Here is a 17,199-nt window from a genome sequence, read left to right on the forward strand (position 1 = left end):
GGTGTGATGTCATTTTCCCACTGGAACGTTTAGAAATTCCCCTGTTCACTATTCTGTACTCAGTAGACCGCTGTTTTTAATAATCATGGCCACTATGAAGGACAATTCCAAACAAGTGGCTCGCGATACGTATGTGCGCCAGCTGTCGTACGGAAAACTGTGTGACTTGAGCCGCATACTTGACCCGCCGGGAAATCTGAACTGGAAGGCGTTGGCTGAACTTATGTCCGAGTATTCTTCGACAGATATTGCTCTGTTTGAAAATTCTTTTTTGCGCTACGGAGGTAGTGCCACGATAGACCTTCTGCAGGACTGGGGAACGAAGAATCGAACTGTTGGGGATCTGGTGGATCTTTTCAAAAAAATGAAACACTGTGTGGCTGCCAATTTGGTGCTCCCGGGTAAGCGATCATGAGAAGTTAGAAGTTACGTACAATTAGTAAACTAGAGTTGTAGAAATTTGAACACACGCGCAGGTGCTTATCTATGAGCTTTCATGATCACGTGCAAGGGTTATGTTTTAGCATCACATGCATGGAGTTGTCTAATTAATTATTAAGTGGTTTGTTCTCTTTATCAGTTTGTTCAGTCTCCTGAACACCAAATGAATTTATGTTTGAACATGCATGTCTACTTATATACCATTGAAACAGTGCTAAAAGCTCCATGAGCACAGGCTTTACAGTATAGTAACTGTAAATGCTATTTTGCTTCTAGGTATCTATTTTATAAAATTATGAATTTATTAATTAATAGTATAAATACAACGTGAAGTGTTGAAATAATGTCACCACATGTACTGAATTTTTACTATGTCTGGTGGCAGTTCGTGGGATTTGAGTTTTATTTTGTTTTAACTTTTTTTGTAAACCTTTAATTATTATTATGCTTGAGTAAATGCATACTGATATGTATCAGAACTTTTTTGTAGTCTGTATTGAAAGCCTTAATTAGACTGCCACTGTCTATGAATATTTTATGTAATTTGTGAGTAGTCTTTGTAGATTGTTTACTTCTCTAGTATTCTAGTCATACACATGTAGGAATGGTGAGATCCTTCCATGTTTGTGCAGACAGAAAAGTAGAAGGGCTTTGCAGAAGTAGAAGCAATAACAGCTAGTATACGTATTTTTTACAATGTTACTACCACAGTTTCGTTCTGAGATCTCAGTGCTTTTTTCGCTAGATCTCTAGTGTGCTCGACATTACGTAGGGACATTTGTCTTACACAATTGAAATAAGGACATTTGTCTTACATACACTAACTTCTGTAGTCGTCTCCATCGTCTCCATCACAGATAATGTTTGCTTTGGCAATTTTACCAGCTGAGCTCTTAATTTAATTACCCTACGGACCGCCTCATGGAAGCCTCACGCACTCGCTTTCTCGTCCCAAATGATGATGTCATATCCCCGCCTGTCCCTATAAAATTGCTATCCACGCATCGCCATTCTAATAGTGCCACTCGTCGTCGATGCGACATATACGCGTGGGTGATCAGAGGGAACGGCTGTTATGAATCCGTCCCCGATGCGACACAGATCCAGGCCGGTCACGCGGAATACATACGTGCGCGACCTCCCGTTCAAGAAACTGCGTGAGTTGAGTCGTCTGCTCGATCCAGCGGGATTTCTCGATTGGAGAGCATTGGCTGAACATATGCCAGAGTACTCTGCGTTGGAGATTGGTCTGTTTCAAACGGCCTATATGCGGCAGGGAGGAAGTCCCACGATGGAGCTGCTGCGCGACTGGGGATCGAGGAATCGAACTGTTGGCCACCTGGTGGATCTTTTCAAGGAGATGAATCACTCTGAGGCAGCCAATGCGATTCTCCCAGGTGAGCAGTCATTCGGGTGATTGTGGCGGAACCATGACACATGCACATGTGCATGTGAGCATGCAGGCTGTGAGCATGCAGACTGTGACCCTCAGCAGCGTGCGTGTGTCCTCTTGCGCTCTCGCTTCATTTATCACATTTAAGTCATTACTTTATTCTCTAACTCTACAGTGAGACTGTAGTAGGAGTTTTGTGATATTTCTGAGACCCTATTAATTAGATACATGCCCTGGACGTTTGCGTACTCATTGCTGCTAATTGACGTGTTGCGTTTTCAGTCTATCTACGCATTTGCTTCTGAGAAGGAGCAACAGAGCGCAACTATTAATACTGTTTAGATAAAGTCTCCTTCAAATGTCTGCAGCTGAAACTTTCTATAGTTTTCTTAACTTATCAATTAAGATAATTAATTAATAACAATAGAGATTGTTTAGAGGATTAGTCATGCTTGTATTTACTTGATTTGCAAAAAGTATCTTAAGGCCTGTCCACACTGGCAACTGGATCGCGATCCGATCACGATCCAACCGCAACACTGTCCACACTTGCAACTGGATCGCGATCCGTCCGATCCACATCGCAAGGTGGTTTCGACCGCAATCGGTTGAATCCAATTAGAAATAGTGGGCGTTACCTTCACGTATGCTACGCGTGTAGTCGGAACATCTAGCACTCCGCACTCGTCTTTGTTCTCGCTCATCTTACGTTGCTGTATCAGTGCTTTCCACAAGTAAAGAAGCCACACGTACACATCAGTCATCGGTCACGTGATATCGAAATGAGGCGGAGGTATCGTTTTCAAAGTGCAGTGTGGACACTCGCTATCCCAATTGAATCGCGATTCGATCGCGATCCATTCTGGTCTAGTGTGGACAGTCCTTTAGCTAGGGCTATTTAATTTTAGTGTAGTGGTCTATCAAGTGTAAGGGGTCATTTTGTGGCTTTCTCTCAATTTTTATTGCTTGTGAAGCATGACATTGTGTGTCTGTCATAACTCAATATTAAGAATTCTTTGTGGGGCTCAAAACTTGGACTGGTATTTGTCATGTCTATGAATCATAAATTGGAAATAATTGTTAAATAAGCATTGTAAATACTTATTTTATAAATAAGCACAAATTGGCAATATCGTGTATGTGTGTGTGTGTGTGTGTGTGTGTGTGTGTGTGTGTGTGTGTGTGTGTGTGTGTGTGTGTGTGTGCCCGCACGTATATGCATTTGCACTTGTGTCTTTTTATTCATTGTCCATCCAGAAAACTGTGCATTTGTGTGTACATACATGTATTTGTATGCAAAACTGTAGTCCTTAATTAAAACATCTTCGTACACTTCTGTATTTAGTGTGAAGCCTACTGTACATTTGTCTAATGTTTTGTCCATCTTTGTTAAGGTTCCATGCCTTCTGTTGTCAATGAAGTTCCAGGTGTGACTAGAGTCAATGATGGTAATGGCAGTAGCATGCCGGTTTATGTTCCTGCTAGCAACCAACCAGCAAGATCACCTGAAAATGGTGCTCCTTTGCGCCATCATCATTCAGTTTCATCAGGAAGCACTTCCAGTGACGATGTTGCTTGTGTCAATAGCATGAGTGAATCTGCAACTGGTGTAGGGCCACTTCCGACTTCTCCACCAGTTTCACCCTTTCAAAATCAGCAACAGGTAGCTCCATCATTTGATCCAGCTGGTGTGCCATCAGTAATACACACAGATCAGTCTCTGCTACTCTTTCAACCACCGACTTCTCCACCATCTGGCAACTTGCAAATGAATGTGCGAGTAATAGAGGACAGGACAACACAATCTCCACAATGTTGGCCCGAGAGTGATACCTCAATGGCTCCTACTTGTCCAGTGCAAGTTAGTGATAGTGCATGCTTTGAGGATGTTGAACACAGAAGGAGGATTTTAGCAGAGGCTGCAGAGAGGAGGATGGAATCGCTATCTATAACAGGGAGTAGAGGCTCTAATGCAAGCAGTTTACAGCCGGTGAATGTTGAATACGAAGTAGTTCGTGCAGCAACGAATGGGTTTGATGAACGGCCATTGGTCGGTGGAGGTAAGAAGTTAGGACAAGGTTCGTTTGGATCTGTCTATTACGGCAAACTGGAAATACGAGGACAGATGCATCAAGTTGCAATCAAGAGATTACTGAAACAAGTAAGTTACAGGTATGTTGTCACATGTGGGGCTTCATGCATGTCTTTGTCAAATTGTGATGTTAGGATTTGGAGCAAGGCAAACAGCTAATGATCCAGTTTGGGTCAGAAGTTCGTATCCTAACATGGTAATTTGCTTTTGAATGAGGCTTTTTGATGTCAAGTAACGTTTAGTGCTGATTTGTTACAGCAAGGAGCACCCCAATCTGGTTGTTCTCTTAGGATACACAGTCAATGGCTCTGAACCGTGCTTGATATATGAATACATGTGTAATGGATCGTTGCTGGATGCTCTTGCTTGCAAGGTTTGGTGTGTCATATATGTTACAATTTACATGCAATGCATGTCTTTAGGTTTTTGTACACTGTATTTGTACCTGTCTAGAATGAGAGGAAGCCACTTCATTCTGAGATCAGAGTTTCGATTGCTGTTGGGTGTGCCAAGGCTTTGTCATTCTTGCATGAACAGAATCCACCTCTTGTGCACAGAGATGTTAAAAGGTAGGATTTGGGAGTTGTTCAGTTTTATTAGATGTTTGTATATTACAAGCTCCAAAGAGCACCCGGTCAATTTACGACAGATTTACATACTAATTTGCTTTGTTTGTTTAGTGCCAATGTTCTTTTGGATGAGGCCTATACTGCTAAGTTGTCTGACTTTGGAATTGCTCGTTTCCTTGATTCTTCTACTAATTGTGGCACAGAGTGTACATCGAAAATTCAAGGAACAAATGCTTATCTTGCACCAGAGGCTTCTCGTGGAACAGTCTCAATAAAAATGGATTCATTTGCACTTTCTGTTGTAAGTGTACTAAACAGCTCTGTTTTACAAACATAATTATCAGACATACAGACAATATGGTCACACAGCAAGATAACTAAAAAACAGACATACTGAACTGAAACTGCTGATTGTGTTTTCGTTATGGACATGCTGATGGACATGCTGAAGCTGCTAATAGTATTGTTGTACCTATTCTGTTAGGTGTTTCTTGAGTTGCTGACTGGTCTGAAACCTATGGATGCAAGCAGAGAGAGTCAGGATCTTGTAATCTTACAGAAATTATAAATTGGTTATGCCAGCATGTTAATTATTCTCTTATTTGTCATTTGTGTAGAAGTCGCACATTGAAGATGAAATAGAAAAAGGTGACAAGGTTAGATTACTAGACAAGACAGCACAGTGGGAAGAGCACATCGCATTGCGTTTGTGGGAAGTGTCAGATGAATTGTCAGTTGATAAGAAGAACAAGCGGAAGTCAGTGTCTGAAGTATGTCTCTTCTATATTCAGAGTTTGTACATAGATTGAATATTTATTATGTGTGTAGGTATTGCCGCAACTTCTAACGCTGCTGAATGTACAGTGATTGAATAATTTTAAATGTAGTTAAAAATTTACAAATAGTTTTAAAGTTAGCTTGACATTTACAAATAGCAAAAACTGTGGAGTGACTTCTTATTTGTAAGTATCCGGGATATGCAGAAATAGGCACGAATGCGCAGTCGTCTTTATCAGGATGGCGTTGGTTGCTTACGATGATAGTGACAGCGGGGAAGAGGCTACAGACGATCGTAATCTTAATCCTTCTATGTCCAAATCGCAATCGGGGCCTCTCAAGGGGCTCCTTGCCAGTCTTCCACGACCGAAGGATGATTGCACTAAAAGAATGAAAAAGCCTGTGAAGATAGCTATGCCTACAGCACCGGAGGTAGCAAATGAGTAAGAAGATCAACATTTCTGGTAGAGTAATCTGTCTCCCTCTAGCCAGACTCTGATGAAGACAGTGAAACGCCCGTTGTTGCAGCAATGAAAAGCTCAGATGTTGGTAATTAACTAATAACGTCTGACTAAATAGACTAACAATGACGCTATGCATATAGGTTATAAGGTTGTATCCCAATTTCTAGGACAGTTACTAAATACCTTGTTGTTGTTGTTGTTGTTGTTGTTGATTTATGTTATTTACTGATCATGAGTTTAGCTACTGCGTATTAAGATGAATTTGAAATACTATCAATGTATTTTGTATATGCAAAGTACAATACTCAAAGATTAATTAACAGCTACCGCCACATACACGTATGCATACATACATGTACATACATTCGAGAGAAACTCACATAGTAGGTGGTCATTAGTACTGTACAGTGTAGCATCAGTAGCATGCCTTGGTTGTTATTTTGTGTGTGTCACTAAGTATGGCATGTGTGCTCTGCAGGTTAGGAAGGGTATTTCTTCTCTATTACCAGCTCCTAAAATGAAAAGGCAATCTTTAATAGTCGAAGCTCGATCATTAAATCCAAACATACCTACAGTGAAAGAAGCAGGTCGGATACTTGTACCTCACACTGTAGCTGCAAAAAAGGCTGCTGCTGAGAAAACAGCTGCAATGAGGGCTAAAGCTGCTAAAAAAGCGTCCAAAGAAAAATCAAAGCAAAGTGATGACAGCAATGATGAGGATGAAAGTCCGACATCTTTCTTTTCATTTGACTGTACTACAAGTAGTTTGGATTCTCAAACTGAAGTTAGACACAATGAGGTTGCTGGACCTGCTCTAGGGCCACAGCTACCCAGCACCGAGGAAGCTCAATATGCTTATGATCAATATCCACATTATGGACAAGTTATGGATGATGCAGGTTCTATGGGGTATAGCAGTGCAGGTGATCAAAATTGGCAGTGCACTGCTACCGGTCTAGATCATGCTTCAGCAGATACGTCAAACTCACAAACTATGTTGCAAGATGAAGCTGTAGGTGCTGTTTTGGTACTTTGTATGTGTGTGTGTGTGTGTGTGTGTGTGTGTGTGTGTGTGTGTGTGTGTGTGTGTGTGTGTGTGTGTCTGTCTGTCTGTCTGTCTGTCTCTCTGTCTCTCTGTCTCTCTCTCTGTCTCTCTGTCTGTCTATTTGTTTGTCTGTTTGAGTTAGCTTTTCGCGTATATAGATTTTTGCTTACATTACACCATTTGTCTTTGCTTATTTGCTTGCTGTCACTTGGCGTATCTATCTGTTGTTGATTTTGACTATACCGTATTTATTTTTCAGTTTCAGCAACTTAACTGTGGAAAGAAACGAAAACGAAAAGGAGCATGGGACATTGCACAAATTATAGATGTAAACGAGAAAGACACTATAGCTGAAATACACGAATACCGAAAGAAAATGGCGTCTCAAGAAGACTCCAACTACATTCCTCCAGTCAAAACAGTAAAAACAATAAACACATTAATTAGTTAAAAATTCCCGCTAATCTTTCATTTTTAGAATTTTATACGAATTCCATCAAGTGATGCAAGAAGGAAACATCAGATCACGTGGCTAGCACTCGAGGTTTAACTATTTCGAAATTACTGGTACAGTACACGCTTTAGTGTGGAGCCTTATTTGCAGGCAAGGGAACGTGAAATGAAATTACAGAACCAATGGGCAGAGAGCAGACTCACCAAGAGACAAACTCAAGCTAAATACGGTTGGTAGAATATACAATATTGTATAGAGAGGCAATTATGCGGTAATATTAAACTTGGAAGAGACTAAAGGTGTTACACAGTCATATGACGTACTTTGTCGCGTACGCATAATACACTGACACTTTCTGGGAACTGGGCTGTGACCTCACACGCCACGTACCTTATTCAAAGGTCAGCATCGTGTAGGCGTTCGTTAGGTAACTAATTGCGTCCGTTCTGTTGCGTTATATAAGCCCGCAAGCGAGACTCACCACAACCATTTCGCAGGTGATGATGTTGAGACTGCTCGTGTTCGCATCCGCTCTCGTTTGCTACGCAAACGCTTCCCTCGTTCACATCCAAGTCACCGCGCGCTCTCGTTCCGTCCGCAAGTGCGGCGGCTCTCTCGTCGCCAGAAATTTCGTCCTAACGGCCGCGTCATGCTTCGAGGACGCCGAGAAAACGCAAGCGCGTAAAATCAGTATGGAACTGGTGTCGCCCGACAGCGGACTCTCTCTACCCGTGAGTGCCAACGCCGTCTTCTTGCAGCCGTGCTACGACGGTACTTGTGGGGATTTGGCTCTAATCCGGCTCGACCGACCGGTTCGCTCGTCGTTTAACGTTGCTCGTTACGCAGTGCAGCAAGCTGATGACTTGTGGACGGGCGTTGGAGGCGACGCGCAAGTGTATGCGACGTGGGAGACGTGGACTCGTGGTACGAGACTCGCGCTCAACATGGTGTCGCTCTCGCTTTGTTCGGGTCTCAACGGTACGGCGGGCCAGTGTTCGATTTGTGCGTCGGCGCCGTCGGCGTGCGATTCGGGCAGCGTCGATGTTGGTGCTCCGTTGGTCGTCAAGGCGGGATGCTCTGGAGGGTCGGATTGGGACGATGTTGTCGTCGGTGTGTCGACTTCTGCGGGGAGTGGCTGTGGTCGGTCTGTGGGAGTGTACACGCGTGTGTCGTTGTATTCTGTTTGGATTCGCGATGTCATCAGTCCAGGTAGTGAGAGTCTTGATTGAATGTGATGATTGTGTTTGTATTGATTGCGGTCTGTGGTGTTTGTTAGGCAATGCGGCTTGTGCAGCTCAGAGTTGTCCTGCTGCAGTGTGTCCAACGTGCAGGACGGTTTCCGTTTCTGAGGTTACTTTGATGTTGATGAGTGTTGTCCACCTGTTTGTAATGTGGTTTCTTGTAGGAAGGAAGTGTTGATTCTGACATGTTGAGCAAGGTGAACGCAACAATTGACAAAGTAGACAACTTGTACACCATGCTTGGTGTCAAGAACGGGCAGATGAGGAAGGTGGGTGTATCGCAGTCAGCAAGTTGCCTTGTTTGACTAACTTTCCTGGTGTGCTTGTTTACAGATAAAGAGAGGCAGACCAGGTCCAGCTGGTCCACCTGGCCCATCCGGCCCAACGGTAATTTTGAGGACTGTCTTTCTTTTTAGTATCGTGAATGTTCTACTTGTACTGTAGGGTACATCTACTGCTGGAGAAAAAGGAGAAAAGGGAGATAGTGGTCCTCCCGGTCCCCCAGGCCCTCCTGGAGATAGGGGAACGTCAGGTCATAAGGGAGATAGTGGAAGCAGTATGAGATGCATCTTGATAGTTGTGTTGTGTATTTATTGTATGAAGTTTCTGAATGGTGTAGGCGGCCAGGTTTTACCACAAGTTGAAGTGATACAATTGAAAATGAAAAATCTCATCAGTCAAAATAGCCGTCTTGAGTCCGACTTAAATGAAACAAAACGTCAACTTGCCGCATACAAGGCAGCAATAGCCTTGACACAAGTGAGCATAACTGGAGTCACTACAAGAATTATCATATAGATTAGTATTGATTACAGGATGAAACAACCAAGAAAATGGAGGAATTAAAGGAAATTGTTTCGGTAATGATGAGAATTGTCTTTCTATTCTCTATTGAAACGTGTATCATGTGGTCTGTCGGTCATTTTGCAGGGTTTGATGTCTCATGATGATGTCGGTGGTAAAGTTCACGCCAGCAAAGTTGAGAAATGCTCTCCCACGCTGGCTAAGCACTGCTCCTGGTACAGGAATCTAACAACGCGTGACGAATGTCTTGCATTTGGGAATACTTCTGATTACCATCACTGCCGGTTTGATGCAACTAATGAGAGAGGCAAGTGTCACGTGCCGTCTTGTTTCTAATAGCAAATGTGTTACAATTAAAAGTGGCTGTACAGAAAAGTGCGTTTGTTGCGAGTTTGCGCATACCGGTCATTACGAGTTTCACTCAGAACTCGAAGCATTGCGGTATCCATCAGGTATGTGTGAGTTGCGGTTACATTGAGCGTGTATACTGTATACTTATGCTTCAAGGTTTTCTGTATTATAGCTGAGTGTCGTTACTTTGCTGCCAGTAACAAGGATAACTTGAGGAGATGTCATGGCAATGGAGTCTATTTCAACAACAAATGTTACTGTTTTTCTGGTTACAGCGGAGACTACTGTCTGACAGGTTTGTTGCTACAATTAGTTAATCTACTGAGTCTGTGTTGAAATTTATCGCATATCAGGTTGCCGAAGTGTTGCTGCTCCGTCATTCTGTAGTCGTTATCATCGATGGGAGACAAAACTGCCCGGTTCCAATCGAGGAGTGAATTGTTATCGTATTATGTCAACTTCAAACAACAAAACTCCCGTACATAGCAACGTCAAGAGTAACTTTGCGTGCTCGTGGCTTTATGAATCCAGTGGTATGACTACTTATGTGTAACATGTGATGCCGTCGTCAGTAACGTGTTGTGTTGTTTCTGTAGAATGTCACTGTTGTATGAGATGGGGAGCTACCAATCAGAAGTTCAGCGACTTCGCTAGGCTTCACTTTACCTATAACAACGGTACTGAAGCCAAAGTGCACTACAACTGCCCAAATGAGTCACCTTCGAGCTGAAGTTAATTGATTACTAAACGTAAAGACCGGTATTGAACACTTTAACGACTGTCCCGGATGCGGGTTGTCCGTGGCATTAAAACAGTGATGAGGTGCACTACTATATACAGGAATTGCATGTGTAGTGGAATGGATACTTGAACGATGTTCACTGTTTCAACTAATGGTAATGCTAGAGTCGAGTAATGCTTTGATTCTAACGCAACAAACTTGTTCGGGCAGTGTGTGAATGCGACGCGTCTCAATTCTAGCTACTTGACTTCGTCATTTTGACTGTAAGTGTTAGTAGCTTGGCCGCTGCTAAACAATGTAACAACAGCCTAGTAGTGGTTGCACGTAGGATTACGTAGTAGCAGAGAAGAATGTCAGCAAAGCATCAGACCATTGGTATTCCTTCACTTAGGACAGGTAACTAATCTACGGTACCATTGACAGGAGCCGTATCGTTCCTTGTGCGATTAGTCTACGACTTACATTTTGCTGACATTTTTCCGTTACGGTACTCTGTACCGTCCAGAACCGTATCTTTACAGGACTGTGGTGTACCAGAGCTATGAAGATGGCCGGGCACGCGAGGCTAGTCAAGTGGTATGCGATACTGTACGCACGTACACAGACGTCTCAGAAAGCAACTAAAGGATGCAGATACGAACTGTCACTATGTATATCATTAATGCCACCAAAGGCATTTCAGATCTTTTTATTAACAAAAACGTCAATGTTATATCAGTACAGGCTAGCTAAACCGGTATCCATCTATACATGCTAGGGTCACAGTAAATCACGTGTCACTACAAAATGTAAGCTTCTCATGTTATATAACAAGCTATGTCAAATTTCTATGATCCTTATACTAAAAGCTAGCAGTAGCAACTAAAAGTGAAAAAAGTCTTCGCAAATGTTGATAATTCCTACGTATCCGTAAGTTGTTACGACCGTCGTGTTTCTACAATCAAATTCCTTAGTAATTTATTCTAAGTCTCCGGCTGTTTGTCGTCGTCACTAGTTTTTGTGCAGTCATCTTGTTCAGCTTTCTCTACGTCCATAGCATCCGAACACGCGTTTTCAGTCTTTGTCTTATCATCATCAAGAGATTTGTCGGGTGATTTCAGTTCGGTCTCCTCGTCTTCATCTTCCGTATCTTGACGATCCATTGCCAAGGGTGGACTGTCACTCTCCACGGCAGCGTTAACAGATTCGGTAACCGAAGTCGTTTTGGTGTCATCTTCATGTTCACTGTTCTTCTCTTCTATACTGTGCATTGTCACGTACGTTTTCTCACTCGTCATAACCTCGTCTTCTCTAGCGGTACCGTCCTTGTATGTCACATCACAATCATCGAACGCTTTGCTACCATTCCTCTCCTCATCCACACTATGCATTGCCACGTACATGCCCTCTTGCACAGCCTTTTTTCGCAAATCGCTTGCTCCTTCTGTATATCTAGGACTCTCTTCCGTTAAGGTATGCAGTCGCTGACCGGGTAAGAGATAGTCACAGATGTTCTTACCCGTCGAGTGATCAAAGTTGCAGTCGCTCGTAGGACTCTCTAAGAAAGGAAGAAAACGATCCAGTTCCTCATACGCCGGTCCGTACTTATCGTCTCCTAGAAGTTTGGCCAAGTTTGTTGTATTAGAGAAATCGTTGCAACATGACGTGTTCGTAAAGCCATTGCCGTTTGCACTAGGCCTCATACTAGACATCTCGTACTCGTTGGAAGACCTGCCCGGATCGAGGTTAGGTAGCTGCAATGGTCTGGTCTCGGGCGTTCCCGATTTGCGCGACATTATCATAAAAGACGCGACGAGGAGCAAGACTACGAGAGCGCCGGCACAGCCTGCAGCTACCGCAATCCAAACGACATACGAATTTGATGACTGATCGCTCTTACTGTTTAGATCTGACGTTGCCTGTGGAGTTTCCGTAATGTCTGTATTGCCTGAAGAGAACGCAGAACTAGATGGCGTGCCGATTGACAAAGTTTGCATCGAGGACGTAACTTTCTTTACCGACGCGGTTGTTTGTGTTATCCGAGTAGTCGTTGACCCACAATTGAAGGTTGGAAGACGAGGGGTCTCGACAGGGTCGGTCGCAGGAACATATCGGTTAGTCGTGGGATCCACATAACAAGCTCGACACAGTGAGCTGTTGTACCCATCACTTTTCACTCGTTTTCTTAATATTGTGTACTTGATGACCGTCTTTTTAGCCATGTTTCTAGTGTTGTTTCTAGCAATAACGACCTCGTTTGTCTTATCATTTCTCACAGCCTCGGCATGATGCACTTCAATAATACGAACAGGAACGTTGAACATCAACCTACAAGTTATCCAAGAAGTTTGACCAGGTTGAACTGCGAAATTCAACTTCAACGTGTACTTGGCTTTGTCCGTCGGATCCACACTGAACCTTGCGGAGGGCGAATGGATATCAAACCCTCTGCACATACCGTTTACCTTTGGTGTGACTACAGTTGGTAGTCGCAAACCAAACTTTACAGGAAACAGCTTCACGCCTTCTTCTGCAGTATAGAGATTGAACTCTAGTTTCGAATCGTTTCCGATCTGCAGACGCTCCGTTAGATTGCGGAAGACGATAGTTCCGTCTGACTTTGTGTTCACTACTTGAGCACCATTGACGTCACAGATCGACACGTCAGGACTAGTGCTACCGAACAGAAGAGATATCTCCCAACCATCCAGCGGTGCCGATACAACGAACGTAATCTTCACATTCGTCTTGTATCGTTCATCCACTTGTACAGGTTTCTTGTAATTGCAACTAACTCTCGAATAATTAGAATCTACCTTGGCGGTTAATCCCCCTGCTCTGTGTGGAACGATTGGACATTGGACGGAAACCGTGCTTTTAGGAAAGAACAGAAGCAGCCCAGTTGCAATGACCACAAGAGATCTATCTAGCATCGTTCAACAAAAGCAGCTAAAGGATGTAACACCTAGACACATCGATCAGATGGCTGCGTGTTAATGTTTTCCATTCGTGGAACTTGCATAGACGTAAGGGTGCCACTTCCAGGTCGATTGGAAAATGAAAACAAAATAGTACAAAGAAAGTACGTTAGGTGCATGGTTTGCCCGGTGTGTGTAAATGTACCGTATCATGCATACATGTCTAGAGTGTGTGAGTGAGGAGGTGCGTGGGTGTGAGTGTTATCTATGTGCGCGCGTGCGTGTACATGTGTTTGTTTGTTTGTTAGTTTGGTGTGTGTGTGTGAGTGTGTGTGAAACAGTCCTAGTAGAGAATGGTTTATATTGTAAGGTCAGTAAAATATCAGTAAAGTATTGTAAGTCTGTTATCACTAGATAGGCCAAGCTCGGTGGTAACAGAAATCTGTCAGTTGCAAATCTGCCCTCGATTAACACTTCTTACTTGCCTTTTGTAAAATAATCTCTTCCTGTGTTGACCCAGCCACAAGCTCAAGTCGGAAAGTTTTTTTTAGTTACAAATTTTGCTGACATACTGTCGCGGTCCGGTTTCCCCAAGAACCGAAGAATAGTCTGGCACCTTCAAGCTTCTATGCCATGCACGTGTAACTGACACTAGACACAGCGTACACTGTACGTGTGTCGTTCACGCGGTCACGTCGACACGTCTCCTAGCGTGCGTTAGGCTTGTTGGTGACACATCGACGTCGCCCAAGTAGATTGTAAGTTTGTATCAAGTGTTTCTAGAGTGACTTCTGTCACTCCGTAAAATGCGTTTGATAATTTACGCTTAGACGCTTAGTACAAGTACAATACTGGTAAGCCGGCCGGCGTCTTAGTGGGTACCGGTTGTTCAGTCTATACCAGCAATATTTTACTAGAGTACATATTCGAACACTTTTAGCCATTGTATAGATAATCTAGTCTACACAATCTTGTCTAGCAAACTAGAACAACTTTGAAGACTGCATGCAGCACACAGATCTTTGTCTTTTAGTTAATTAATAATTATTGCTAGAATGTATTCCTGCACTTGTCAAGTGTATGTTCCACCGTTCATCTATTTCCAGTGATATTGTGTGCCCCCACGTAACACCAAATTTAAGTCTGTCATTGATCCTGCTTTCTTTGAAGATTATTCATGCTCATGTAGTCCTCCTCCTTGGTTTCATCTTCATCTCCTGACTCGACTATATCATCGGGCACCTCATAAAGTCCTAATGGCATGGAATGAGGACTTTGAACTGGACTCAAGTTATCATAACCGCTTTGACTCGGAAGATTCAATCTTTGTCCTGGAAGAAGCTGATCATAGTTTGATGGAGGAGAAATCATGCCTCCACCGTTTTTCAGTTTTGAATTGTTGTAGTCAGGCAAGCAAACTTCAAGCTCCTCATATTGTGTCTCTTGTGGCAAACCTTTGCCTTTCATTAGTTCTGGTGGTGTGCAAGGAAGAGTTCTGCAGTTAGCCATAGTCGGACCGTTTGATGAAGAGTCTACTTGTCCGTCTTCTCGATGGTAAATATTATTTGAACTCTCGTTTGTTCTCGTTCTGTGCCACGCCAATGAGAAAGTATTGCCTTCAGGTGAACTAGAACGTCTGCGAAACATCAGAAGAGCAGCAACAACAATGAGTAAGACTATGACTCCAATTGCACAACCTGCAGCTACTCCAATCCATACACCATGAGAAGATGAAGATGAATCTTTGGAAGTTTCTGCAGTAGGTAGCATTTTAGTTGATTTAGTAACCTGTGGTTTCATTGTGTGGTCAGTGACAACAGTAGATACCATTGCTGGATGTTCATTGAGGTAATCGGGTAAGAAAGGGATACTTTGATTGTCAACCAGATTTGATGTTGCTTGATTTGACGTTGGACTCAAATCAGTGATTGGACTAATACCTGAATATTCAACTGGTTCGATGGAAGGCTCAATGAAGGGTGGCAGAGGAACAACATGATAATGACCATGAGTGTGATCACAATGGTAACACTCTGATCCGATGTGTCCTGATTTACTGCCTTTAGAGCTGAGTTTCTGATATATAATAACAACGTGCTCGCGCTTAACTCCAATTACATGGTTTCTATCATCTACTTGACCAACATACTCAGCGTTGTGTAGCTCAGTAACGTGGACAGGAACATCAAACGTCAAGTTGCAAGACATCCACGGTCCCTTGTTGAAGTCAAGGGTTAGCCTGACCCATTCCTTCCCTCTGCGCAATAGTAACTTTGTGTGAGAGCTCTGTTGTGATGATTGTCTAGGTCCGTCACACACGCCAGTGATATGTCTAGTTGGAAGGTTTAGATGGAGCTTTGCTGGAAACAGTTTCGTGTTAGACTGACCGTGTTGGACGATGAAGCCGACACGAAAACGATCGCCTGCAGCAAGACGTGGGACCGTGTTGCGCAGTGTTATAATACCGTTTTGGCGTGTCTCGCTGCCATTAAGTTCGCCTCCTGATATCGATTTTACTCTAAATGAACCTCGGAAAGACAAGTGCAGATCAAGTTGCCATCCTTGCGTAGGCTTTGATACCCTGATAGTCAACTTCACTTTTGTATGGTATTCTTCTCGTACAAAAGGACTCCGATAGTTGCAGTCAACATGTGCCACATAGCTACTCAACGGATTTGCGATACATTTCTTGGCTAGAATTTGAGCCGAATAAAGCAATAGAAGAGAGAGCGCAGAAAGAACACGACTATGTGCTTCCATCGTCTTGAAACAAAGGCCGTGAACGGATATCTCGCCTCATCGGCGCTTATGCGATGGTGTTCCGAGGTGGAGTTGGCGCATACCTCATTGAAAGACTCGTAACGCACTATCTATAGAAATACACCGTAATTCGACGCAACTGTGAAACATAAATATAGCGACAGCGTAAAGTTATCGAGCACCATGGTGTTTCTAGCTTTACCTAGTACGATCACTCGACACGCAGCCAAATAAACCGCGGGGTGTGTTCGTGTATCTACACGACTCTCCATCTGTGTATTGAGTGTTACAGACACCGTAGCTAACACCATAGGTACTTTCCGACTTAGATAATTATTAGACCTAAACATGACGTAACAATATCTAGGCGTGAAGATGGAAATACAGTAGAAAATGGTTTACGAGCATACCTTTTCTTCGAATTCGTGTAGTTCCGGGTATGCTGCAAGCCGTATGTCCGCACACTGTACGTAGAATTGATGATATCCGGCCGGCATCGATCAATATATTATTATTAGAACTGCAGGAAAATGTAATGCTAGATGCAGGAAGGCTGTAGCACTTTCGACTACTTTTACAGTGAGTTAGGCATGCACCGGATTTAACACTCACTGTAAGAGACGGTTTCTAGACTAATTATCTAGCTAGGCTCGTGTCCTTTTCAATGGAAGACTTTGAACGTACCGGTACGCGTTTTTGTACTAGAATTGCAGGAAAATCTAGAAGCGAAACACCTTGCCAACAATCAAACGCGGAATGCCACGAACCTTTTAGTCATAATCATCCCACCGGATTTATCACTGTAGCAGTCGGTGTTCATACTAACACAGGAGACACGCTTCCCAATTGAAGGTTCCCGGATAAGCTGGTACCGCGCTACGTACGCACGTACGATACGCGCGTGTTCTAGTCGCCTTTCTAACATGAAACTGCACACTATAAACGCTCGCCATTCCACAATAGTGTCGAAATCACTAGATTTGTCGGTTATTTGTGTAGTTGTTCTAGACTGAAGCTCGGAATTTCTCTTGCAAATTAAGCGTCAATTGTTAGGGTCTCTGACAGACTGAGGCCGTGTTCACACTGCTAGATAGAGCGTAGTTATCCAACCAGGGTACAGTAACTAAACTACAATGTGAACACATAGCCGTGGCTAGTGCGTAGTTATA

The 17,199-nt window shown here is 43.2% G+C and overlaps 5 protein-coding genes across 7 annotated transcripts; 3 read left to right on the forward strand and 2 right to left on the reverse strand.

Moving 5' to 3' along the window:
- Positions 1–74: 74 nt before the first annotated feature.
- On the forward strand, positions 75–5,447 carry LOC134191727 (interleukin-1 receptor-associated kinase 4-like). 3 transcript variants are annotated; one of them, XM_062660338.1, is made up of 9 exons: positions 75–401; positions 3,229–3,995; positions 4,061–4,122; positions 4,185–4,299; positions 4,380–4,495; positions 4,607–4,796; positions 4,980–5,042; positions 5,113–5,265; positions 5,324–5,447. In XM_062660338.1, exons 1-9 carry the CDS (start codon positions 86–88, stop codon positions 5,360–5,362), a joined length of 1,821 nt encoding a protein of 606 aa, XP_062516322.1. In that variant the 5' UTR covers positions 75–85; the 3' UTR covers positions 5,363–5,447. The 3 variants fall into 3 exon arrangements, with proteins under 3 accessions (XP_062516322.1, XP_062516321.1, XP_062516323.1); XM_062660337.1 differs by lacking the exon at positions 75–401 and adding an exon at positions 1,465–1,838; XM_062660339.1 differs by lacking the exon at positions 75–401 and adding an exon at positions 2,547–2,627.
- Positions 5,448–5,512: 65 nt separating this feature from the next.
- On the forward strand, positions 5,513–7,548 carry LOC134191728 (proline-rich protein PRCC-like). Its single transcript, XM_062660340.1, has 6 exons — positions 5,513–5,704; positions 5,761–5,817; positions 6,215–6,748; positions 7,041–7,202; positions 7,260–7,325; positions 7,386–7,548. Exons 1-6 carry the CDS (start codon positions 5,513–5,515, stop codon positions 7,470–7,472), a joined length of 1,098 nt encoding a protein of 365 aa, XP_062516324.1. The 3' UTR covers positions 7,473–7,548.
- Positions 7,549–7,709: 161 nt separating this feature from the next.
- On the forward strand, positions 7,710–10,570 carry LOC134191726 (uncharacterized). Its single transcript, XM_062660336.1, has 12 exons — positions 7,710–8,444; positions 8,512–8,585; positions 8,641–8,745; positions 8,810–8,863; positions 8,921–9,032; positions 9,096–9,235; positions 9,292–9,336; positions 9,407–9,587; positions 9,652–9,732; positions 9,804–9,926; positions 9,985–10,164; positions 10,228–10,570. The coding sequence occupies exons 1-12, from the start codon at positions 7,736–7,738 to the stop codon at positions 10,359–10,361; spliced, it is 1,938 nt and encodes a 645-aa protein (XP_062516320.1). The 5' UTR covers positions 7,710–7,735; the 3' UTR covers positions 10,362–10,570.
- Positions 10,571–11,149: 579 nt separating this feature from the next.
- LOC134192365 (uncharacterized) lies at positions 11,150–13,857 on the reverse strand. Its single transcript, XM_062661102.1, has one exon. The coding sequence runs from the start codon at positions 13,283–13,285 to the stop codon at positions 11,336–11,338; it is 1,950 nt and encodes a 649-aa protein (XP_062517086.1). The 5' UTR covers positions 13,286–13,857; the 3' UTR covers positions 11,150–11,335.
- Positions 13,858–14,044: 187 nt separating this feature from the next.
- Positions 14,045–16,531, reverse strand: LOC134192585 (uncharacterized). Its single transcript, XM_062661331.1, has 2 exons — positions 16,441–16,531; positions 14,045–16,372 (listed from the first exon to the last, which is right to left on the reverse strand). Exon 2 carries the CDS (start codon positions 16,028–16,030, stop codon positions 14,417–14,419), a length of 1,614 nt encoding a protein of 537 aa, XP_062517315.1. The 5' UTR covers positions 16,031–16,372; positions 16,441–16,531; the 3' UTR covers positions 14,045–14,416.
- Between the last annotated feature and the right edge of the window lie 668 nt (positions 16,532–17,199).

Source organism: Corticium candelabrum, chromosome 16 (assembly GCF_963422355.1).
Source record: "Corticium candelabrum chromosome 16, ooCorCand1.1, whole genome shotgun sequence".
NCBI classification, from domain to species: Eukaryota; Metazoa; Porifera; class Homoscleromorpha; order Homosclerophorida; family Plakinidae; genus Corticium; species Corticium candelabrum.